This window comes from Lygodium microphyllum, chromosome 5 (assembly GCF_053477565.2).
Source record: "Lygodium microphyllum isolate KBCC chromosome 5, Lygodium_microphyllum_v1.1.10, whole genome shotgun sequence".
Taxonomy (NCBI): Eukaryota; Viridiplantae; Streptophyta; class Polypodiopsida; order Schizaeales; family Lygodiaceae; genus Lygodium; species Lygodium microphyllum.
In genome coordinates, this window is record NC_141139.1 from 132,978,976 (window position 1) to 133,005,870 (window position 26,895).

General features: G+C 39.6%; 1 protein-coding gene across 8 annotated transcripts in view; it reads left to right on the plus strand.

Moving 5' to 3' along the window:
• The window catches only part of LOC148036424 (protein LPA3-like), a 106,771-nt gene that overhangs the window by 57,591 nt on the left and 22,285 nt on the right, over positions 1–26,895 (plus strand). For 5 of the 8 annotated variants that reach the window (XM_087678404.1, XM_087678401.1, XM_087678405.1 and 2 more), the window contains exons 3-8: positions 83–130; positions 221–260; positions 8,975–9,075; positions 9,387–9,579; positions 9,697–9,795; positions 25,894–26,011. In XM_087678404.1, the coding sequence (XP_087534530.1) occupies positions 83–130; positions 221–260; positions 8,975–9,075; positions 9,387–9,579; positions 9,697–9,795; positions 25,894–26,011 (599 nt within the window). Of the gene's footprint in view, positions 1–82; positions 131–220; positions 261–8,974; positions 9,076–9,386; positions 9,580–9,696; positions 9,796–25,893; positions 26,012–26,168; positions 26,863–26,895 lie in introns of those variants that run through there. The other 3 variants (XM_087678402.1, XM_087678406.1, XM_087678403.1) reach the window with 3 other exon arrangements.

A 26,895-nucleotide genomic window follows, 5' to 3' on the forward strand; every position in this document is an offset into this window, starting at 1 on the left:
GAACTTTATGATAATTTACTTGATTTTAGTGGTAAATCAACTTTACCTAAATCTTTTCATGAAGTCTTGATGTTTTTTGCAGGTTACAGATGCAACACAGGCAGCTTTGAATGATGGGAAAAAATTGATGGTAAATGTCTATACCAATTCTCATTCTGGCAAAAGCCATATCGTGGTTGCTTTTGTGATTTTTGAATAATTTTCTTGCTCGTGGTGTTAGGAAATTGAATTTCCAGCTGCAGGGTTAGAGTCTGTCTCAGGTACCCTTCCTCCCTTCAAATTTTAGAAGTATAACTGATGTTGCATAGCGATTTTCCAATAGGTCAGTCCTCATCATGAAATCTGTTGGTCCATCTGAAAAAAGTGGCCATTAAACTTCTATCTAGTGAATTAGAGTGGCTATTAACCTTGGTGTTTGCCTTATCCTTTGATCAAACCAAGTTATGCCACTATTTGGTAAAACATAGAGTAGGGCTATTGAAGAGGTGATTATTATGCAAGGTCTGGATTTAAATTACATGTGCAGAAGGATGAATACTTCCTGCAGGAACATGAATGCATTCACATGTTAAATGGTGCAGTCCTTTCAAGGTATCTGGGATTTACCACTTTTACAGATGGTCTGAATTAGTCTACACATGCAATAGGGTGAACATTCCCTGTAGGAACATGAAGGTCTTAGTATGCCACAGTGTGCAGGCTCTTTAAAGGAATCTGGGGTTACCAATTTACAAACAACATGATAACTTGAATGTTTGTAAGTAGTACAGACTAGATGCATAGCATTATAGTGTAAACATCATCATTTGCATTTGACTAACACTTAATCAAATGCTAAGCAAAGCATCAAAATTTCACGGCAAGGAATCAAAGATTATACCTTGGTAAGGGATTTGGATGATGTGGTTGAGTCTTCAAAGGAAGGATCAAAATCAAGCATTGGGATCCATTGAGCAATATTGAGTTTAGAAGTTGATATTGGGGTTGATTGTGTACAAGTGGTGGCCAGGTTGGTAGTTGATTGCTCATGGTAGTCTTGTGTGGAAAGTTTGCTTGTACTAATAACTTAGATATTTTGGTCAATAAGATTTGCAAATGCATTCATTAGAATTTACTTATTGATTGCTTTTATCAGTCATCATTGACACCAATTGGGAAAAATAGAAGATGTCTTTATTTTCTTTTTAACCTCAATATGAGATAGAAGTAGGATAGATTTTCCATCGTTGGATTTAGAGTGCAAGAATGTACATATAGAGCTTGAGAAAACGATTAAGAGCATACAACAAAAACTGTAATGAGAGGAATCATAAAGAAGATTACAAAACTAAGTACTCCTTGAGGCCTAGAGTGAATAGGCATATATAAAAGGATGAGAGAAAAGAACCTCCTAGTCATGGTTGTTTGTTGACCTGTACTGTAAAATTACCAAATGTCAGAATATATTTGAAAAACAGATGTCTATAACATCAGCATTTCAGACATAAATTTTTTGCAGGCAAATGTTTCTTGGGGAAAAAAAAGTAATGCTTTTAGTTGCTTTTCTTTGTTGTCTAGTCCATGAGTGTGCATAGCTTGCAAATCACTTTTGCCGAGTGAAAACAATTGATTTTAGTATGCATGAAGTTCATGAACTGTGGGAAACATAGTTGCACGTCTACATTAAATTTGTGTCAAGTTTTGAGAATGGGAAGAAAATGGAAAGCTGAATGGGACCATGTGACAATTGTAAAAACAGTTGAGAAAGGGCAGAATAGGTATAGATGCAAGTATTGTTGACATACTTGGGATGGTGGCTCATTATGCATAAGGGATCACATTTTGGGTTTGATAGGACTTGGTGTTGAAAAATGCAATGTAGTACCATAAAGTGCAAAGGATACATGTTGTACATTGCATGTGGGTGTTGGAGTGCAAGACTCCATGGCAAATATGGATGCATGTGTGTCAGATTTAGGAGATGCTTCTTATGTCAGTGACGATATAAATGTATCATCTACGGCAAGTGTTGGGCAGATTGAGCAACCTACTCTCAAGAGTAGTGAGTAAAAAGAAGAAGTGTTCAAATCACAAGGGTGGCAAAAGCATGGGATATACAAGCATATAAGGAGGTGAATGTTATTATTCATTGATTCTTTTGTTTAAAAGATATCTCTTTTTGGAAGTAAATAACCTATATTTTCTTAGTATGGTGAAGGCAATAGGGCAAGTGGGTCAAAGCTATAAGGCATATTCATATCATAGTGTATATATAAAGGACCTTGTGAATGAGGTTAAATGCATTGATCATGACTTACTTGACATCAACAAGAAGTGGAGATATATAGATGTGGCATTGTTTATGATAGATTATGGCTGTAACCATTTATGGTGAAATTTTTTCGAAGTTGTTGATACAAGTGAAGAATACAAGTTTAGGGAGTTTATCTTTGGTATTTTGAAAGATTTAATTTTAAATATTGAGCGGGATTATGTAATGGACATATGCATGGATAATGCCTCTAATTGTATGAGAATTGGTAATCTGATTGAGCAAGAATGGTCTAATATATTTTTCAATAGATGTATATGCCATTGCTTAGATCTTTTAGAAGATCTTGAAAAGCTTTTATGGAATTTCCGTATTTTGGCTCAAGTAAACAACATGGAATAAGATGGAAGTAGAGTTTTCTCCCACTCCCACATCAAAAGATACATTTTTATCCTTGAAAGGAAATCTAAACTTATTTTGATTCCAATTAATAGCTACATCTATTCTTCTATGAAAAGGTATTTCCAATACAATATCACAGTGACAAAGATCTCCCATGACAAAACTTTCATGATCTACATAATCTCCTATGTCAATTTTTATTTTTTAAAAACGATGGGCTAATTATTTAGCTTAATTTAACTTTTAAATACTATATATTCCTGGGAAGCAAAATAAGATAGCTGATGTCTTTATCAAGAAGACCTCAAATTCATGTAGTGTCCATGATTCATCATATAGATTTCACTAGTATGAGGAACATATATGTTTGTGATGAAGATTTTAAAATCATCTTGGGGAGTTTACAACTTGGTAAAAGAGTAAACTTTATGTTTTCAAGATGGATTTTTTAAAATGGAAAATAAGTTACGTATTACTAAAGATTTTAGGTCTAAAGAAATGGAAGAATGTCATGCAACTTCTTACATGGCTCATCAAGGTATTTTGGCCACAACCAAGACACTTGAAATGTATTCCTTTTAGCCAAGTCTTCGACAAGACATTGAATAATTTATCAAAGAATATCTTGTGTGGCAAAAGATTAAGTCTACAAGGCTTTTGGAACCATTACCAATTCCGAGCCAACCTTGGGAAAGCATTGCTATGGATTTTATTTTTGACTTGTCAAAATCAACAAAGAACAATGATAGCATATGGACTGTTATTGATAGGTTTAGCAAATAGGATCATTTCATTTCAGTCAAGAAGACTATCAAGTCTCAACAAATGGCTTTGTTCATCAAATCTTTAAGTATCATGGCTTACCACAATCCATCATAGGTGATAGAGATCTATGAACCACTAGTCTCTTTTGGCGAGCTCCTTTTGAAAATTTGGATGTCTAAGAGACTAGGAGTGAATGAAAGAAAGCACCATGCTTGAGGTTGAAAGAAAAGACTACATTGCATTTTGAGAAAAGCCCAATTGTGCATCACGCTCTTATTTGGAAAGCAAAAAATACCTATTTACACATAAGTGCATAGTAAGTGATATTTATCACATTGAAACATATTGTTTTGGCAAAAGCAAAAGCATGTTTGTGCACATAATAGATGCATTGTTTGCACGAGTTGTTGTACTTAGAAGAATTGTTTGAACTCAATAAAAATTTACTTCACATTAAGGAATAAGACAAAAGGGACTCACCACGTTTGAGAAACAAGAAAAAAGTTGAATGTGAACAAACCCCATATAGAACCAAGATGAAGCTCAAGGAAAAACTTGCAGAAGAGAGCCGATATAGAACTCAAACTTAAATTTGAATATCACCACTTGAGGAATATAGATGAATATAGGTTGGTTAGCTTATTGTGAGAAAAGAAGCTTGAAAGGAATTAAATGCTCGACACTAAGAATATAGAACTCTCAAACACAAGAAAACCCAATATGTATGAAGAAACAAAGACCTTAGAATTTAAAGTGCATTTCCAATCGACAAAGACAAACTAGTCACCGATATCTCGACACCTAGAGTGCTAAGAGACCGGCATGCTCCATCCACCCTTAAGGTAAGACATGCCTTTTTTGGGGAACCAAATCAGAATCTCTATTTCCCTACTTAAGCTCATCAAAGCCTTAATTAATCATTAGGAAGAGTATGTTAGGCTTGAGTTTGAACTCAAAAAACCTAGACTTTGATCTAACTAAATTTCCAATAGACATCCAACAAGTGCTCACACAATATGGTCAACAACAATAGAATAGAGTGCTATTGCTATGAAACCAACCAACAATAGAAAAGGTATTTATATTTGGTAGAGTATGTCTATAACAATACAATTTATACTTCTACAAGTAAAGCATCATTTGAGATCATATATGGAAAACCACTTTGATTACCTATTCTTGAAACCAAGGAGAAGATATTTCATATCGATAAGTTCTTCCATGATATAGACATAGCTTTCGTTCAAGTTAGGCGAGCTATCCAAAGATATCAAGAAAAACAAAAGAAAGTAGTAGATAAGCATCGAAGGCAAATGATTTTACAAAAAGGAGATTAGGTGCGGCTTAAATTTAACAAAGCTCCTCTAAAAAACTCTAACAAGAAATTATGGGTCATTTCAAGTCACTAAAAAAATTAATGATGTTTGTTACAGGTTACAACTTTCAAAGCATTAAGAATTGACAATGCTTTTCTTATCCATCTTCTAAAGCCTTACGAAGGGCCTTTACCATTGAACATGTAATGGACGATCCACTTGAAGTAATAAAAACTATCCAAAAATACTTGTAACTTATGAAAAAGTTGTATGATCATAAATACTTCAAGTAACATCTTGAGGACAAGACGGATTTCAAGAAGAAGAGATAAAACAAATATTTTGCATATCAATTGTTATCAAGATATATTGGCTCAATGATTCCAAACTAATTTTATGCTCATGTACTTTAAAAGATGATTTATATTATTTAAGTATTTTAAAATATTATTAAATGTTCACTTTTTATGTAAGAGTGGCCAATGACAGAATATCCAAGAGAAATTAGAAGTTTAGTCAAGCGATTAGATTGACTAAAAAGCTCATATGACTAAGACTTTACTCAGATAGTCACATTGACTAGAAGCCCATATAATGAGTGGTTTCAGAAAGTGAAATCAAATGCTCATGGTCGAAGAAACAAACCATGCATGAACCAGTGAACCTATATAAGGAAGCTCTCCAAAAGCTAAATTTGACAACTTTTTTAAAAAATTTAAAAGGTTACTATTTTTGAAAGTTGCTCAAATGAAAATTCTGTTCGCGTCAAAGACTCCAGAATTTTGCAAGGAACAATTTTATCTTCAGCGACTATCTCAAATTCTTAACCGTTTGAGAGATTTTTAGAGTAGAAGCTTCTTTCTTTAGAAAAGTGACATGTGGCATCTAGAAGAGAATATGTGTCATTTTGAAGAGACAAGTGTCCCCTTACACTTATCATTTTCAACAAACACATTTTTTTTTGTAGCCTCTGTTTTTTACTTTTGAGCACCCAAGTCCACACCTATATATGGGAGATCTCTCTTTTCAGTTGGAATAAGCTTTCATGCTGAAATTTTAGCCATATGCTTTGTATTCTCCTATATATCTCTCATCCAAGAAGCACTTTCTACTTAGTTTGATCTAATCCAAGTACTAAAGAAGAAAATCGGCTTGTTACCCGAGTTTGTAGAAATTAGGGTTTCAAAACTCTACTTTTCAAAATTGCAGCAAATCATCCTTTTGTATATGGTTCAAGCACTAGGTGCCCGTGGTTTTTTTTCAATAAATTCCTGTAAAAGGAGAGGGACCGGTTCCCCTCTCGAGCTGTTTAGCTTAGATGATCGAGATGTCCTAGGCCTCGACACAGACACCGACGACACCTTCATAGGCGGATACAGGGGATTATTGCTCGGGCTAGAGCTAGGCCCTCCATACCCACATGAGATTGTACCATTTGGAGCTCATTGTTACTAGATAGAGCTCTATGTTTTACACATAGCGATAGTTATTTTCCTTTCTTATTTTGCTTTGTGCTACATATTTTGCCCAGATAGTTGTACTATCATATACGTGATTCTAACTCATGGTCTCATAGGTCATTTTGGACTTTTGTAGACGTTAATATATCATTTCATTTCATTTCTCTCTCTCTCTCTCTCTTCTTATTTTCATGGTGATAATTGATAGAGTTGGTTAAGTTCAAAGTATTGTCCTTCTCATATTTTTGCCCGCACTTACATTCTCATCTCAAAGAAGTGCATTGTTTACATTTGGATAAGAAATAAGTTGATTTGTGGATTCATAAGAAAGCTACACAGGCCGAAAAATGGTGTACATGTGTCTCTTTGGTGCATGAAAGTAAAGTTTGAACATAATCTTCCACAATGAAAACATCACGACTAACCAAAATATACTTAGTTTATGGATGATATAATCTTAACCATTACTTTCAATACTATAACCAATAAAAATACATTTTATAACCTTGCCATTCAATTTTTCCCATTGTTGCATTGGTACTAGTGTATGAGCCAAGTAACCAAAAACACTCGAGTGAGCAAGACATAGCTTTTTGCTATTCCAAGCCTTATATGGTGTGAAAGATCTCAATGCTTTGGTGGGACACTTGTTTAGTACGTAAATTACATATATACAGCCTTAAGTCAAAAACTACGTGGCAAAGCTTGACTTTTGATCATGTCATGCAAATTGTTTAGAGCACAAAAATACTTGGTTTTCAAAGAATATATCCATGTATGCTTGGATGATTCATCAATAAAAATCACATAGTATAGGTAGTTGCCAAAAGGCGATGTTTGCATTGGTCCACAAATATAATTGTATAACAAGTTGTAGTTTGTGAATAGCTATCACTAAACCATCTTTTGGAAAGGAAGCATGTTGCATCTTGCCCAATATGTAATTTTCACAAATGTGTTTTACAGATACCTCAAGAGTAGGCAATGAAGACACCGTATGGAATTTCTACATGCACAATTCAAAAAAGCCCCTATTTCTTATGCACTTGCAGCTTCTGGAACCAGAATTGGACATATTTCAATTCCATACACAATGTTCTAGAGTCCTTTTGTAACCAATACATGATACATCATATAAGCCCATATTGGATAGTTGGTTCTATCAAACTTGTCCTCAACAACCAACATACGGAATACATCATTGTTGCAAGCCATGGCCATTGACTGCACTTCATGCAAAAGTTACTTGTATAGAGGAACATTTGCATAAAACCAACTTGTGCTATGTAGCAGAACACAAAGTAAGCTATAAAGACTCTGATCTACAGAAATGACTATTATTGAAAATTCTACACAGAAAGATGAAATACTTGCACAATACTAGTAGTAGTGCAAATAGAGTGTGAAGATAAAAAATCTAAGGGTGCGAAGTCCTATGGGTTTGACTACAATATTTCTCGACCTACAAATGCTTGTCAAATCTTGTCCCAATCAAAGGAGATGAAGTAGAGAGTGTTGATGACTTTGCCCAAGAGGTTGAACCTTGCTATTGATATCAGTATTTGGATTTAAGGTTGGAGGAATGCACACACAACTTGAGAGGATGAAGCTTGAGGGCGCACAATGCAAAGTGCATAGAGAGGTATCAGTAGAGAAGATTATAAGGTTAAGTATACCTTAGAGTGACAAGCATGCATACAAGGCTATGGGAAAAAACCTCCTACTGAGGAAAAAGTGCCCCGGTGGTCCTTTGTTTGTTCACACACACATCAATAGCGAAATATGGTAACACAATGTGCACCAGATTTGGTGAGAAAAGGCTTGGTATCACAAGCTAAGCAAATAGTATTGAGCTGATAATCAGAAACAGGATGCATATCCTAATGTTAAGGCATTTGCTACAAGACATCAGATCTATTCGTTGGGGAAATGAATCACAAGTTAAGCAAATAGTATTGAGCTGATAATCAAGAAACAGGCTGCACATCCTAATGCTAAGGCATTTCCAACAAGACATCAGATATATTCAAAGGGGAAATGAAAGGCCATCTTATCATGGTACACTTGGGCCCAATTGATTCAATGTAATACTAATGTTAGGAGCCATCTGTGAAATTATGTGAAGACCCTATGCCTATCATGTAAAATGCATTTCTATCTGACTTTTCCCCACACCCAATAGTTAGTTGTTATTGCAAGGGTTGTGATTGGGATGAGTATTAGGTTCCTCTTCAGTAATTGTAACAGCCATTGTCAATTCCTTTATCATATAGGCATTTTGTTGGTCTGCTCAAGCAGGTTTTGCTGTGCAATAAGTTTGTGCATATCCTAACTTGTCAGAACCAAAGCATCTTTCATCATTAAATCTCTCTCTCCATTCACTGTTTCCCTATTTTCAATTTCTTCTCACCTTTAGGAAACTTTGAAGTTTTGATTTTCTCTTTGCTTAGCCTTCCAATACTAAAGTTCATATTTCTTGAACTATTGTCAGTGTGCATATTTTCAGAATACAGGCAGAATCCTATTGGTCCATATGCTTCTCAATCAATGGACTAGAATCTAGTTCAATAATGGACTTACTCTAGTTACTCAGCCAATCCTTTAAATTCCAAATCCAAGTTTTTATTTTCTAAAAAGTAGCCCAATACATTTTTTAGCTACTATGGGCATGTTTTTATGATTTGTTGTTTGTTATATTATTGAATCTGGCTTACTTTTGCATTGTTCCATCACAACTAACAAGATCACTTGGTGTTGATATGTTCATGATTGCATTGTAGGTGATGCAGAAGGAGGAATAGAAATGACAAGGAGTATGATTTTGGTTCGAGATTTTTGTCTACAGTTCTTAAAAAGTGAGCAGTATGCACGAACTCGAATTGTGAGTAGATAGAATATTGTGGCCATGCTTTCCATTAAACAAACAGAAGGCATTTCTTCTTGTTTTTGTAATAAAGCTCTTGGCAAGTTTGTCCAAACTCCCGATTAATGAATGTATCTAATGTGTCAATTTTAGGTTTTCAGGAAGACTTGGTTCTCAAATTAAGATACACAAACTCTTGAGCCATTTGTTCAAACTGTCTGTTTTCCATTTGCACGTTGTGAATGCATCTAATGTCAACTTTAAGTTCTCATCAAGTTTAGGGGGCTCAAATTAAGATCAAGAGGAGTCTGAAAATTGTGGTTGATCAGTTTTTCCCAGATATCAGCGAGGTAGCAGCTGCAAAGTCAGGAGTTTTCGAGGGAACCGTTTTCAAATTAGATTATTTAACCAAGCCATCAGGGCTTGAAGATATCGGGTTCAGTAAAAAGGTCAAACTGGCTGAAACTATAAAGCCAACTGATGAGTTAGTTGTTGTGGCATACCCATACTTCAATGTTAATGGTAATTTTCTTCATTGAGATCTGATTCAAAAAGATCTGAATTCATTTACACATAACAAGGTGACATATATGCTGCGTCCTAATATAGTCATCTGAAGATTTAATTATTCAATTGCAGAGATGCTGGCTGTGGAAGAGCTTTATGTGGATGCTGCTTCAAAGTCCAAGTTGCCCATTATTGTCTTCAATGGAGAACTGGATCGAATAAGAAGTGGATGTATCCTTGCACATTACTTGTCACTTTATTTCTCATCTGACTCTGGTCTTTGTATTCTTACTTCCTACAATTATGCTATCATAATGTCCAGTTGTGAAGCTATATCTGTGGTGCTGACAACAGCAAGTTTAGGTTCTTTCAATGTTTCAAGGTTTTTCTTCACTGTATAAATGTGTTTGTCTTAGTGCTTGAATTTCACATACAGACTGCATGACAAAAGTTTTCATACTTAAGAGAGAACTCCAATCAAGTTATTGTGTACTGCTGTTGGTCCAAAGGCCTTTAACACCAGAAGCAAAAAAATTTCCTCCTGCAAACCCAGTGTAAATAGCCAATATAAGAGAGTTTCTTATTTTTCCTACTCTGCACACATTAAGTTTACTGAGGATCAGGTCAATAATGAGGTGCATTTCCTGTACCAAGCCCATCATGTTTTGTTGCTGTGAATGAGACCTGTATCAAGTATGAAGTATACAGAGTCCTCAATCAAAAAGATCTTCCATGACACAAAGACAGTTCTCAAGGGAAATAAAACGGAATGTACCATATTTGCAAAGCTTATTGAAAAAATTCCTCTAGTTACCTTGTATATCTATACAAGTTGAGGTGGCAATAACAGTGTGTCATTGGAGAGCCATTACAATCTAGCATCCATTTGATACTTCAGGAGATCAGGGATAGAGATCTAGGGAAAATTTTGAGGTCAGATTTGCAGCTGCTGAAGATCTGTTTCATCTAGCTTTCATCAGGTAGCATTGACCATAGTTGAAGAGAATACGAGGCAGCCTCTTCTTTTCAACTATCACTTCAGAATACAGTAACCCTGGACAGAGCACCCATCTTTCTTGGGGGAGATTCTCCACATAGGTTGTCTTCAGAGTGGAAAAGTGGTTTGCTTTTTTGCATTTACTACATGAGACAGACAGTGTGCAAGCAGCCTTTCTTTTTACAAAAGGGTGGTGGAACCCTAAAATGCACTGTTTACAACAATTTACAGCAAGCAATAAATTCATAAAATAAATCACAAAATGAAAATTAACACTTTGGTATACCACTTTGGACTAGAATACCCTTAGCAATATTGAGATGAGCCAACATCCAATTCGTCCCAAAACTTGGGTGCCCCTTGCAGTATTCTTTTCACATTAATTCCAAACTCATGTTGTACAAACTAAGGATTGACTCAAATCTGCAAGAAGAGTCGGGCCCTACCTTGAATCTAAGAGGATTGCTCTCCAAGGGTCTGGATCCGTCAGGAACACTCTCCGAGGATCCCCTCTCCCTATGTAGACCAAGCCAATTCTCCAACGACATTTGGAATATCAATCTATTCTTTGTAACCAGCAAGCACAAAATTCAATTTGCCCCTTGATCTGATGTACATCTGGGCAAATATTGGACCTCAGACACTTGCATGCAAATCAAAAATAACCAGCAACATAAAACCCCAAATTGCCCCTTGCTGCTGCATGCAAATCATCCCACTGGTAAACCTAGAATCTCACCTATTCTATTGTTCATTGACTAGATTTGCATCAGCAACCTTCAATCAAAAAAGCGTGCATGCACACATTCCAATGCTATCATGCAAAATGTTGCATTTGTTCCAATTCTATCTTGACTCCCATTAAACATTCCATCTAGTTGACTAGCTCTAATCCCTTGCATATCAAACATACTAGATGCACCAAATGCATTGTCAAACATGCCCATTTGCTTATGGGGGACCATTTAGATGCGAGACTATATAGGATTTGGCATTCCAACACCCATTCCAAGATACATTTGTCCATGTATCCTTTGCTACATACCAAAAGCATTTGTGCTATGCATGCCAAAAGTACTACCATGACTAGCCATAGTATGAAACACATATCCTCCACCAAAGTGCCCTAGATGTCCCACATCTGGATGTATACCTCATTGTCCAAAAGGCAGTGTTTGCATTGTCAAAATTTTCCATGCATTTGAATCCTTTTGTGCTTGCCAATTTTCAATGTATATTTGTATTGAAGTTTCAACTTCATGAACAAAGCCAATATTAATAGCATGTTGTCCTTGCCAAAAGCTCATACCAAGATTAAGCATTGCATGTTTTCCTTATCTTCTAATGAGGTATCACCATTATGCGATACTTCACTCCTTAAGAAGACATGCTCAATAGAATTTTGGCAAATTGTTCACAATCTTGACTTGTAATCACGTGCCTTGGGCTCACCTACTTAAACGAGTTGATATATCCTAACAATGGAACCATGCAACTAGCCTTCCTTTTTACAAAAGGTATAGAATCCTAAAATGCATTGATTTATATCAATTTACAATAAGCAATAAATTCATCAAATAAACTTTGGCTAGAACGCCCTCAAGAAAACTAAGACAAGCGAACACCTAATTGACCCCAAACTGTTAGTACCCTTGCAGTATTTGTTTTCACATCAATTCCAAGCTCTTGTTGTACACTAAGAATTGACTCAAATTTCCAAGAAGAGTTAGGCCTTGCCTTAAGTCTAAGAGGATCGCTCTCCAAGGATCCAAACCTGAGAGGAACGCTTTCTAAGGGTCCCCTCTTCCTCTGTAGACTGGGTCAATTCTCCAACAACATTTGGAATATCATGCTATCCTTTGTAACTAGTAATCACAAAATTCAGTTTCCCCCTTGATCTAGCTTATATTTGGGCACACATTGGGTCTTAAACACTTCCATGCAAGTCACAAATGATCAACAACATTAAGTCCTAAATTGCCCCTTTCCATTGCATACAAATTCGCCCATCTATAGAACTAGAATCTCACCTATTTTGCTAACAATGACCAAATTTGTATTAGCAACCTTCTTCAATTGCAAAAGCACATATTCCAAGGCTACCATGCAAACCCTAATTGTTGCTTGTTACATACTAATAACAAAAAATCAGCAAGCTAAAACACAATTAGGTTGAAATTTGAGGCTTATCTTCAATTGAGCCCAAGAGCTAATGCCAATACCACTGCTCATGAGCTAGAGCTAGAGCAAGAGACAGTGTTTGTACCTCTGTCGACATTGACAACCCTCTTTGTCTAGTGTATCATAACCTTCCTCTTCCTCAAGTGCAACAACTCTAGCTAGATTTGGTGTACCGACATGTGAAGCCCAAACCATGTTTTTGAGCTTTGTTGGCTTGACTTATCCTTCCTTCTTCTTGATTAAAATCGGTGAAGATCTTCATTTTCAAGTACCTTTATTTTCATAGTTAGGCTTTGACTCACCATCTTCACTTCACTATGATTGACTTCTTTCGGAGGTCATCATGTAAGCATCTAGTATTAATGCCTAGCTAAGAGAACTTAGCCATAGGCTAGAGTACAAGAGGGTGAGGTATTCTAGCTCATAGCCATTGTATCAATGGGGGAGTCCTATTCTATCATCCTTGGTTTGCAATATCTTCACCTTATGGCCTTTCTTGATGCATTAGATCATTTCAGTTGAAGGTTTTCGATTGTGGTGCCAATTCACAACTTTCTTTGTGTTTTCCTTTCATTTGTAAAGAAATAATCGTCTAAAGATAACAAACACAAAATTATTTTATTCATTTTTGCAAAGGCACCTTAAGGGATAGATGTAAAAAGGAGAAATAAGTAACTTAAGCCCTAGCCTAGCATATATATATATATATATATACCCACCACTTGATCAAACATTCCCAAATTGATTGAGATCTAAGTTTCTTTTCACGATTAGGTTTAGGGTAACTCAGAGACAATGAACACCGAAGATTGAATGCTGAATGTATACGATGCTCAATGCAGCAAACATACTATGCAAAGTGAATACTGACCCCCGAACTCGCGTGTCTCTGGGATCAGGGTAGAGAGTATGAGCTAAAGAGAGTGTCATACTCTGACTAATCCCGAATGGCAATAGACAGCCTCCAAAAGTATCTAGCAGGAACAAACATAGCAGTGTGAGGTTGGATCAGAGTCAAACAGGCAGCCAAATAGCGAGAACCAGTCAGAACAATTAGGTGACAGCTGCTGCAGCAAAATGCAGCTGTAGAAATGACATGGCAGGCTGTACAACCAGGCTGGATAGTAAGTGCAGCAGTGAGAGATGACGTCAGTGTTGGGTATCTCACACGCCTTACTTACGCCTACGCTCATATGGGAGTGTGCGGGTGATCACTAGGACACTGGGGCACTTTTTACTCTCGGTAGGAGAGGTTTTTTCCCCCAGATTATGTGTACTATTTTGTATGTGCTTGTGGTGCACACTTACGGGCACTTACTGTGTTCGGGTGTGAACAGCCCCTTATAACCCTAAGGTATAAGGGTTATCATTTGTACTTTCAGCTAACACTCTATTCAGTACTATTGCATTGGGTGTCGTGCTCAACTCTGTCTCTCACTCTCACACTGTCTACTGCACTTCAGCTGCACCTCGATCCTCTCCCATCTGACATTTGGTATCAGAGCTCAGCTCAGAGCAGTCTTCAGTCTGCAGTCTGCAGCCCCCGCCAGTTCTGCCCCAGCCGCCTGTTCCTGCCCAGTCCTGCCTGCGCCTGTCAGTCCGTCAGCGCGCAGCACCAGACGACTCCTCTGCCCAGCTTGCAGCTCCAACAATCAGCGCGCAGCACCGCCCTGCCCAGCGCGCCACCTGTACCTGTGTGCTGCCACCTCTGCCCAGCGTGTCCTCTGCCCTGTGTCTGCCCAGCGTGCCCCTTCGCCTGTCAGTCTGCCTGCGCAGCCTCCTTGCGCTGAGCTAGCCTGTGCCGTCAGCTCCAGCTGCCAGCGCGCCACCTGTCTCCACCAGCCAGTCCTGGGTGCCGCCTCCTCTGCCCAGCGCGCGCCCAGTCCTGCCTGCGCGTGTCACTGGACCTGCACGCCTGTACCTGTGCGTCAGTCCGACTGTACCCAGCAGTCATTACCTCGGGAATCGTGCCCGTCGTCAACACGCAGAGGTAACATTCTGCACTTTTCTTTTACACAGGAGTTCCTGCAACAGGTTCAGGTTCAGCATTGGGAAACGTGCTGAACAGCAGGTTCAGTTTTCAGCATTGGGAAACGTGCTGTGTCTGTCTGTGACACATTGAATGCACATTTTGGGGCTTTTGTAACAGACATTTGTGACAGAAATTTTTGGGGCTTTTGATGTTTTAGTGCTGCTGAGCACTAATTGCACCTTGGGAAGCGTGCATCAGTGACAGTTTTTTTTTGACAGAGTACCCTTTGCACATTAATTGCAGACTTGTGTTTGCTGCAATTTCTGGAAATTTGCAGATTTCCAGCCCGTACTGCATTGACATTGCTCTATTACCTTTTGGGAAATAATGGCAAATCAGGGAGGAGATGTATTCACCTATGTGTCCAAGGAAGACCGATTGGATGGGAACAATTATTCCCTTTGGTCTTTCATGATGAAGAATGTATTAGTGGCCAAAAATTTGTGGGATTATGTCAGTGGAGAGGAAGCACGACCGGGAGTTGTGGCTCCCGCTACTCCTCCTCCAGGAGGACGTGCAAGAGGGCAACCTCAGCTCCCTCCACCTCAGCCCGCTCAGCCACTTCCCCCAAGAACTGCAGCTCAGAAAGCTTGGGATACACGGGATGCACAGGCTATGTCGCTGATTGCATTGGCAGTTCAGCGTTCTATCATTCCTCATATTCGTTCAGCAGCTTCTTCACAAGAAGCTTGGTTGACATTGGAGCAGATGTTTGCAGGAAAGAATGAGACTCGCATCTCTTTCTTGAAGAAAGAGCTAGAGACTCTAAAGATGAATGAGGGTGATTCTATGCAGGATCATCTCAACAAAATTCAGGACTTGCGGGAGCAACTCATGAATGTGGATGAGTACTACTCAGATGCGCAGCTGCTTTCTACGACATTGAATTCACTGCCTCCCTCTTACTTGGCTTTTCATACTGCCTTGAACCTCACTATGAGGATTTCGAAAGAGCCCATCACTTTCATTCAGCTTGTCAGTTTGCTTCTAGAGGAGGAGCAAACTAGACGGAACAGTGGTGTGGATGGTATAGCCTCTGAGCAGGCTTTTATGTCAAGGCAGAAGGGTAAAAACAGCCAAGGGAAAAATGCTTCGCAGAGTTCTGGTAGTAGTAACACTTCACAGACAAGTCAGAAACAGGGGGGCACGCAAGCCAAGAAAGGAAAATGCCATTACTGCAAGAAGCCTGGCCACTACATCACTGAGTGCAGGAAGCGCATCGCCAAAGAGAAGAAGAAAGAGTCAGGAATGTCTGTTTCTGCAGCTCCTTCCACTGCTAGTGAGTCCGCGTCCTTTGTTGCAGACAAGGACTATTGTTTTTACACTTGCAGTTATGATGTCTCTTGGGCTGATAGAGCATTTAGCTCTACAGAAGATGCTGACACTTGGTTCTTTGACAGTGGTGCTTCACGGCATATCACATCTCGTAGAGATTTGTTTGCTTCTCTTGGTGCACCTCCCGTTGGGAAGTCTGTTCAGTGTGCTAATAATGCATCATACCCTGTTCGTGGTATTGGGGAGATTCAGCTTACAGCCATTGATGGCTCTATTCTCCGCCTACAGGATGCTTTGTATGTGCCTGGCATTAAGAAGAATCTGCTTTCCATTTCTTCTATGGCACGTTGTGGTTTGCAGGTCACCTTTGATGATGACCGTTGCATGGTCCGTGACAAGGAACACATGACATTGGTCTTGACAGGTTCTCTGTGTCATGGGTTATATGAGTTGGATGCTCTTTCGGTAGATCAGTCTGCATATTTGACATCCACTCTTACTCCTGCTATGTTAGAGGCAGAGTTATGGCATGCTCGTTTGGGGCATGTAAACTATGGCAGCTTGATGCTATTACAGCGTACTCAGATGTTGGATGGATTACCTCTCTTGGAGAGACCTCCTGAGCATTTATGCGAGGGTTGCATTTTGGGGAAAATGCATCGTTTCTCTTTTCCCCGTGATGTTGCTTTTAGAGCAACAGCCAGATTGCAGCTTGTGCATTCGGATGTTTGTGGGCCCATGCAGACACAGTCATTGGGTGGTTGTTACTATTTTGTAACATTTATTGATGACTTTACACGTTTGTGCTGGGTCTACTGCTTGAAAAAGAAGTCTGAAGTGTATGATGCATTTTTGGCTTTCAGTGCACTTGTGGAAACTCAGTCTGGTTGCAAGATTAAGACTCTCCGTTCGGACCGAGGGGGGGAATACATGTCCTCTATGCTGAATTCTTATTTGCAGCAGAAGGGCATTATCCATCAGTACACTACTGCATATACTCCACAGCAAAATGGGGTAGCAGAGAGGAAAAATCGGTCACTCATGGAGATGGCCAGATGTATGCTGAAGGCAAAGAGTTTGCCTCATAGTTTTTGGATGGAAGCCGTCATGTGCGCTTGCCACATTTTGAACAGATGCCCTACCAAGGCCTTGAAAACCGTCACACCTTTTGAGGCTTGGCACAGCCGCAAACCTTCTGTTGGCCACTTCCGTACTTTTGGGTGTCTTGCATATGCCCATATTCCACAGGTACTTCGAAAGAAGTTGGACAACAAGGCTGTAAAATGCATCTTTATGGGATATAGCAGCGAAAGCAAAGGCTACAGACTCTATGATCCCGTGACCAAGAAGGTTTTTGTCAGCAGGGATGTTGTATTTGATGAAAAATCAGAATTATCCTTGGCTGGTTTTAATACATATCAGGCTGCCCGTGATGTCTTTGAAGGGCTGCTGCCCATCACATTTGGTGATTCAGCTGGTACTTCAGCAAATGAACCTAATGTTCAGCCAGCTGCTCCTATGGAACATGCAGTAAATCAGCACATTGCTGAAACTGAAATTCAGCAGGAACTTGTACACAGTCAGGAAGCAAGACAGGTGCCTAGATGGTACACGCAGACTATGAGAGATAGTCATTTGGAAACACCCTTGGCTGGTCGTACTCGAAGGCAAACTCGACTGCATGATTCAGCACATTCCATGGAGTTTGTTATGGCAGCATGTACTCATGATAATGAGGAGCCTGAATGTTTTGAGGATGCACGACATAGTGTGCATTGGATGGCAGCCATGCAAGCTGAATTGGATTCTATTCATAAGAATCATACTTGGGATTTGGTGTCTTTGCCAGTTGGCAAGCGTGCCATTGGTACGAAATGGGTCTACAAATTGAAAAGGAATGCAGATGGATCCATAGATAAGTACAAGGCACGGCTGGTAGCTAAAGGCTACGCACAGAAAAAGGGCATTGACTATGAGGAGACCTTTGCTCCTACCTCCCGTATGACGACCATTCGGTCTATGATTGCCTTGGCTGCACATTTTGGTTGGAAAGTGCATCAGCTGGATATAAAGACTGCATTCTTACATGGGGAACTTCAGGAAGAAGTGTATGTACAGCAGCCCATTGGTTTTGCAGTTGAAGGCTCAGAAAATTTAGTATGCAAGCTGAAAAAAGCTCTATATGGTTTGAAACAAGCTCCACGAGCTTGGTACGCAAAGATAGATGCTTTCTTGCTTAGTCAGGGGTTTGTAAACAGCCCATCTGAGTCTACCCTTTATGTACATAAAGAGGGGGGATCCATGCTGATTTTGTGTCTATATGTAGATGACCTTTTGCTCACTGGAACACATGCTGATCAGATTTCAGCATTCAAAAATAATTTACAGCAAACTTTTGACATGTCTGACTTGGGTATTTTGCACTATTACTTGGGCATCCAGTTTGTACATGATGCTAGAGGCATTGGATTATGTCAGTCAAGGTACATTGGGCAACTTCTTGAGAAGTTTGGCTTACAGGATTGCAAGCCAGTTTGTACACCCATGGAACCTGGGCTCAAACTGTCATTACATGATGACAGTGATTTGTTTGATATCCATACTTATGCTCCAGCAGTGGGATGTCTCATCTATCTATGCCACACTCGGCCAGACATACAGTTTGCCGTTTCAGTTTTGAGCAGGTACATGCATCAGCCTCGTATGTCGCATTGGCAAGCTGTGAAGCGTGTGTTTCGTTACTTGCAGGGTACTAGAGCTCTTGGATTGCTTTATGCCAAGGGGGGACCACTGCAGTTACATGCTTACAGTGACTCTGATTGGGCTGGTGATTTTGATACTCGTCACTCCACTAGTGGCAATTGTTTCTTTCTTGGCTCGTCATGCATTTCTTGGCTTAGCAAGAAACAATCCACTGTTGCCACGTCGTCATGTGAAGCTGAGTACAAGGCAGCCTTCACTACTGCAGTTGAGTGCGTATGGCTTAGACGCTTACTTGCTGATTTGGATGTATCTGTTACGGAGCCTACTCCTTTATATACTGACAGTCAGAGTGCCATTGCAGTGGCACGGAACCCTGTGTTTCATGCTCGCACGAAACACATAGAGATTCACTACCACTTTGTCAGAGAGAGGCTACATGCAGGTGATATCAGCCTTGTCTACTGTCCTACCACCAGCAATGTGGCAGACATCTTCACCAAAGCTCTTCCACGAGACAAATTTGAAGCATTTCGCGATGCTTTGAATTTGACGCCCTTTGGTGGCGGATGATCCTTGTACACTTGATCACTCTTCACTCCAGGGGGGTTTGTTGGGTATCTCACACGCCTTACTTACGCCTACGCTCATATGGGAGTGTGCGGGTGATCACTAGGACACTGGGGCACTTTTTACTCTCGGTAGGAGAGGTTTTTTCCCCCAGATTATGTGTACTATTTTGTATGTGCTTGTGGTGCACACTTACGGGCACTTACTGTGTTCGGGTGTGAACAGCCCCTTATAACCCTAAGGTATAAGGGTTATCATTTGTACTTTCAGCTAACACTCTATTCAGTACTATTGCATTGGGTGTCGTGCTCAACTCTGTCTCTCACTCTCACACTGTCTACTGCACTTCAGCTGCACCTCGATCCTCTCCCATCTGACAGTCAGCACCAGGCGGCAGCAAAACTGAGTCAAATGGAGGCTCGTAGGTGATCTGCAGCAGTAAACGCAGTCAGTTGACTAATGTAGACAGGCTGAGAACAGTCACCAGTAGGTAGAGGGGGACTGGATAGTAGGCACCAAGTGAAGGGCAGCAGTAGATAGCAGCTTGAACTGAGATATCCTCCCGGAAGGGGGTGTGGACAGCAGAGACAAGCGTAAGCAATATGCAAAGTGGAATTAGGGCTGAGTGGTGGGCAACCTATCTATTTATAGATGGATGGATCCTCCCAAATTAGGGTTTGGCTTATGGGACACATATACTCTCTAGGAGCACATTTCTTTTTCAATGGAAGTTTGGTAATTTTAGTTTTGGGGTTGTAATCAAGAGCTGATTAGTTTTAAACTCAACATCAGCAAATAGCACTATCAACCTTTTTGAGGAGGTAACATTCATGATTTCCTGAAACACTTGGGCCACACAGTCCCAAGGCGAGGCATCTTACAATGTTTGTCTATGGCAAGACCATGGTGGAGAGAGAGATTCTTTTTTACTTGATCATAGTGGTGAGTTTGTATACTGTGTATTTTACATATTTATTGAACTTTTATGGAACTCTGCAGGAGTTTGTACTCTTGGACAATGGTGTAGTTGAGCAATGGGATTGTGCTACTATTATGGAGTCAATGTGGACCATATACTATGGGCCAAATATTTGTTCCTTTGGGACCATTGCACTGTTTATCCAATGCACTTGTAGTTGCCCATTCTAGGCTTGATAATATATGAGGCTCTCTATTGTTGGAGGCCTTTCTTGAAACATCAAAGGTCTAGCATGGAGGATTGGAGTCTTTGGCTTTGAGATACACCATCATTGATTGTCATTGGATGATTGATAGCTATTAGTGCTTTTCCCTCAAGAGGTGAGAGGAGATGGCTAGTTGTGATATCTTCTTTAACGTGAGCTAATGGAGACCACATAACTATGCCTATTTCTTGGAGGAGCATGAATCTCATAGAGGCTCTACCACAAGAGAGTTGGAGGCATTTGTTGTAGAGGATCTTGATTCCCTTGCAAAGGTGATCGGCTTACCTTGTTTGGAGTAATACTTGGGTTCTATTTCATAGACCTCAATTTTCAAGGAACCAATTATAGGTTTGAGGAGTGTGCTCTATTTACGGGAACACCAACACAGTCGGATTACAGCATTGGTTTTCAGTGAGATCAACCTTGGACCTCTTCTCTTATGTATGCTTGTAGGAGGGATCTCAACCCTTCATTGTGTGATCGCTTGATTCTTATAGGTTGTGAGTGGGAGATTCTGTCATTAGAGTTTCATGATGACTTGGGGCTCTTCCAATTCTTTTCAAGCTTCGAGCTTTCTCTTGTCTAGAGGAGGTTAGCTATTGTGTCAATTTCCCCTTTTTCACATTATCTTGCTTCCTTTCTCTCAATTCTCGGTAATCACATGCACAATGAGCACTTGCACCTTTCAACCACCATGAGAGCTACATGTATCTCCATGATTGAATTTCCAACACTTGGTTTGGGAGCTTTTCCAAAGTTTTCTTCATGCCATTCTAACACTGAAGATCAATTGTATGCGATCATGTCTTCTTGAGCATCACATCTCTACTTGTGCATTCAAGTGTACCTACCAAGGTTTCTTTGTGACTATTTCTTGGATCAAAGATGTTTCTTGAAGCCTTTGTGGTGGAGTCATGGACTCTATAGAGGCATTCTATAGGACTCCTTTGGAAGTGGAATACCAACCCTTCGTGGATCTCTGTTAGATATGTTCCCAACTTTTGCTCCCAATCCGACATGTTCAGTGCCCCATCCAGGATTTGAGAGGGGGTGTTCGTAGTACATAATGTACATTATCTCTTGGTTGTGGAGCCCTATCATGGAGTTAGTGGGGGTGTCACAGACGTCTAATATATATTTTCCTGTGGTGCATTTGATCGTTTTTGGTCCATTGTGGCTAGTTATGTTGTGGTCAATCAGTTTTCGTCCACGCATATGTTTTTGCCTGCATTAGGCTTTTCTATATATAGGACCTTATTGCTCTCCCTTTCTTTCCTTTTGGCCAATGTATCTTCTTCTATTTGCCCCTCCATCGTTGCTAATCTAACAATTGGTTGTTCACCCCACCATTGTATTTGTGTTGTACTTAGTAGTGTGAGGGATATGGAGGATCGAAGCTTAGCTGAGAGTACACAGTCGACAGTGAAGAGTGTGAGAGTGAAGACATAGCACGACTCCCAATGCGGTTCCAAAGTGTAAGTGAAAGTACAAAAGTACAACCCTTAGACCTTAGGGTTGTTAAAGTGCGTTCACACCCGAAAGGTATAAAGTATGGTAAGTGATTGAACTGTGTAACATAAACACGCAAGATAAAAAATAATGTAACTGGGGAAAAAAATCCTCTCATAAGGAGAGTAAAAAGTGCCCGAGTGTCTTACTGCGGATCACCGATACTCGTATGTGAGCATAAGCATGAGGCAAACCCAACAAACCCTGTTGGAGTGAAAAGTAACCAACATACAAGGATCATCCACCAAAGGAGATCAAATTTAAAGCATTGCGAAATGCTTCAAATTTGTTGCAAGGAAGAGCTTTGGTGAAGATGTTTGCCACATTATTGGTGGCAGGATAGTAGACAAGGCTGATATCTCCTGCATGTAGCCTCTCTCTGACAAAGTGATAGTGGATCTCTATGTGTTTCGTGCGTGCATGAAACACTGGGTTCTATGCCACTGTGATGGCACTCTGACTGTAAGTAAACAAAGAAGTAAGCTCCGTGACATATACATCCAGATCAACCAACAAACGCGTCAACCATACACATTCAATTGTGGTAGTGAAAGTTGCCTTGTATTAAGCTTCATAAGACAATGTGGCAACAGTGGATTGTTTCTTGCTAAGCCAAGAGATGCAAGATGAGCCAAGAAAGAAACATTTTCCACTCGTAGAGTAACGTAAATTAAAATCAACAGCCCAATCTAAATCATTGTAGGCATGTAGTTGCAGTGGTCCCCCCTTGGCATAAAGCAATCCAAGAATCATTGTCATCATGCAAGGACAACTTGAGTCTAGTCTCCTGATATATCTGGACTGTGACAATCCAATGCCTCTAGCATCATGAATGAATTGAATGCCCAAGTAGTAATGCAAGGGCCCCAAATCTAACATTTCAAAAGTTTGCTGCAAATTTTTCTTGAATGCTAAAATCTTATTAGCATGTGTCCTTGTGAGTAGAATATCATCTACATTAAGACATATGACCAGCAAAGACCCCCTCTCTTTGCATACGTAAAGAGTAGACTCTGATGGATTGTTAATGAACCCTTGGTTAAGTAAAAAGCCATTAATTTTTGCATACCAAGCTTGGGGAGCTTGCTTTAAACCGTACAAAGCCTTTTTCAGCTTACATATCAAGTGTTCAGATCTCTCAACTGCAAAACCAACGGGCTGCTGTACATACACTTCTTCTTGAAGTTCCCCGTGTAAAAATGCAGTCTTAATATCAAGCTGGTGCATAGTCACCATGATGGGCAGTCATAGACCCCATAGTCCGAATGGTAATCATATGGGATGTAGGAGCAAATGAATCCTCATAGTCAATGCCCTTCTTTTGTGTGTAGCCTTGGCCACAAGCATGGCTTTATACTTATCAATGGATCCATCCGCGTTTCTTTTCGGCTTATAGACCCATTTTGTTCCAAATGCTTTCTTTCCAATAGGCAATGCTACTAAATTCCATGTTTGATTCTTTATGATAGAATCAAATTGAGCTTGCATTGCTACCATCCAATGCACACTTTGTTGTGCATCCTCAAAACAATCACTCTCCTTATCATCCAGTGTGTATGTTGCCATAACAAACTCCATTGTATTAGCATGATCATGCAAATGAGCTTGTCTTCTAGTACAACCAACAATAGGAGCATCCAAATGACTATCTTTTATAGTCTGCAAGTACCATCTAGGCATCTGCCTGGCAACCTGATTGTGTACAAGCTCTTGTTGAATATCAAATCTAGCATCTTGCTGAATATTAGCCATAGGCTGAATTTCTGCATTGCTCAATGGAGCAGTTGGTTGAACATTGTGTTCATTTACTGAAACTCCTGTTGTATCACCATAAGAAATGGGCAACACCCTTCAAACACATCATTTGCAGCCTGATATGTATCAAAACCAGCAAGGGATAATTTTGATTTTTCATCAAAAATCACATCCCTACTGACAAAGACTTTCTTGGAAACAGGATCATATAGTCTGTATCCTCTGCTCTCACTGATGTACCCTACAAAAATGCATTTGACAGTCTTGTTGTCCAACTTCTTTCTCAGTACTTTGGGAATATGAGCATATGCAAGACACCCAAAAGTACGAAAATGGCCAACTGAAGGTTTCTAGCTGTTCCAAGTCTTAAAAGGTGTAACATTTTTTAATGCCTTGGTAGGGCACCTGTTCAAAACATGACAAGTACACATTAAATGCTTCCATCCAAAAGCCATGTGGCAGACTCTTAGCTTTCAGCATACATCTGGCCATCTCCATGAGTGACCAATTCTTCCTTTTTGCAATCCCATTCTGTTGTGGAGTATATACAGTAGTATACTATGAACGAAGTATCTAGGAGGCCACACACTTTATGCGGGAAGTTATCACAGCTATAAAATTGTCATGTTGAGAACTGCAAGTTTCACCTACTATTTTGCTGCAGTAGCTAAAGATATCCACAAGACTTATGACTTTTGAACTTTTTTTGGCCATCTAGGGTCACTAGACCCAACATACTATTTCAATGCCTTAAGCTGTGCATTAAACTCTATCACAAATACTTGGAATGAGGTTCAACATGCTTTATTCCATACACAGTAACAGTGGAGCATTACAATCTGATAGTTAAGTGTATGGCACATTAACCCATGTCCCTTTTCATTGCTTTATTGGCCCTGCAGCTTGAGATAAGTGATGTTGGGCTGATTCACTTAGACTTGCTTGGTGTCACCTTTGCATAGGGTTATGCAACCTTACCAAATCAAACTCAACGTGTCTTATTAGATACTTTTTAATCATGGTTTCTCCTCAAAACACTATCTTGTGCATTAAGGATAGACGATTGATGTTTAAAATAAAAGCAAAATATGTCCATTAGAAAGAAGAATCAAGCCTGATTTTGTAAGGATGTTTCTATTTCGGAAGATCAAAAAATATTCAAAAGGGTCTTTCATAAGATGTTTAAAGTCCACAAAACATATACAGTACACAATCCATGTAAAAACCACCAAAAAATTCATTTGGTTGGTATTTAGTTGCGGAATTCCTGCTGGAAACCTACTGTAGAGTTTTTCTGCACAGACCTAAATACTGTTCAAGTGCCTAGAGAGGACCGAATTATGTAAGTGATGGTTGTCTTGAGTTTAACTATGTGTCAACTTTTATCTAGTGCATATATTGGACAAAGGGTGAGCTACACAGATTCATGAGAATAATTGTAAAGCAGATAATGGATGAGCTATGCAAATTCAGGAGCGTAATTGTAAAGCAAAAAGTCATCGTTAACTGGAAACATATGTATAGATGATCATTGTGTTATGCAGTGCTTCTTGCACAGCTTGGTTTAAGCCATGGTTTAAGGAGCACCACGAATGCAAGAAAAAGGATATCCTCAAGAGCAATGAGCGTGTGAAAAACATTTTTCAAGTCCTGTTGTTGCATCCTGATTCATTCACCGTGTGTTGTAGAAGGCTGAGAAGTATACTATTCAAGATGTTGCGACATTCTAGAAAGAGATGACGATCAGTTGTCTTTATGGAATGTAAAATTGCAGGATGTCGGAAAGTAGTTAAAAATGGCGAACAGACTATACTGATATGGTTTTTATTTACTTTAGTTGAAACTTGTGCCATGAAATCCCACAGCATCTGAGGGTGGACAATCTTCCTGACCAGTTTTATCAGTAAGATTTGATCCTACAAGGAAAAATGCTAGTACTCCATAATGATAAACACCAGGCAAATATTCTGGCTTTTGTTGGATTTGTTTTTTTGCTAGCATTGATGAATGCAGACCTACTGTTTAGTACGAATACTGTTGCACATTCTTCTTACCTAAGCGTCTGTATTCTGAATACAGTTTTTTAAAAATCAGTTATTTGTTTTCCAATAACATTCAGAACTCAGATTATCCATCTTTCTTCTATCCTAAGCTTGCTGCACTATCCAGAAACTTTCTTCCAAAATTTGAGACTGTGTACTACATTCATAACTTCAAGGGGAGATTCGGTGGCACATTATTCAGGTAATAACCCTAAAAATAGACTTCTGTATTCAAACATGCACTGCATATAGATTTTGAGTAATTGAAGGAGTGAAGCACAATCTTTAGAGATGGGTAGAAGTCACAAGCTAGAGGTGGCATGTAGGTATTTTTCATGCTTACATGTCGGACCTGACAGGTGATGCATTGGTCAGGGGGACAGATGGCAAGCAATACAGACAACAAGGCTACAATGTCAAGAAAAGAAAATCACAAAGTGGGTATGACTCGGTTGGAACAGATGATCTCCATTCATGGAGCAACCACCTCTCTGAGGACCACAGGCAGAAAACACGGAACTCGCTTGCCACAATAATAGTACTTGAATGCAGCCAACTTGACCATGGATACCCGAGGCTGAAAAAAAATGGAATTATGATTCATCCACATATGCTGAAGACCAGTCCAACATAGAAAATGAAAGAGATGCGGATGCTCCAGCTATAAACCAGCCATTTATGGCATTTTACTAAAAACCTGGGAACAGATGACTGTATGCTGCTGCGTCATGAAAGTCCATACTTGGGAAATGAAACCCCCAAACATGTCTAGCCACTAGGCAGGAAATGAAGAGATGAGCAAGAGTCTGATCACATGTGGTGCAGCAGACATATCTACCACGAGAGATCATGTGGTGTTGCAGCATGTAACTGGTGGGAGACCCCCCTAGGGTCAAATTAGGATGGGGTGAGGATACCAAGAGTTTTTAATATTTGAACCATGCCTACCATATTACTTTGGTCTGCCCAGAACACTCTTTTGCTTTAATTTCAACTAAGTTGATGATAACAGTGAGGGGGGCCAGGCTTTTCCATCTAGGGCAGCCTGCAAGTTGGAATTGTTTGACAGAAGCATGTAGTAGCGTT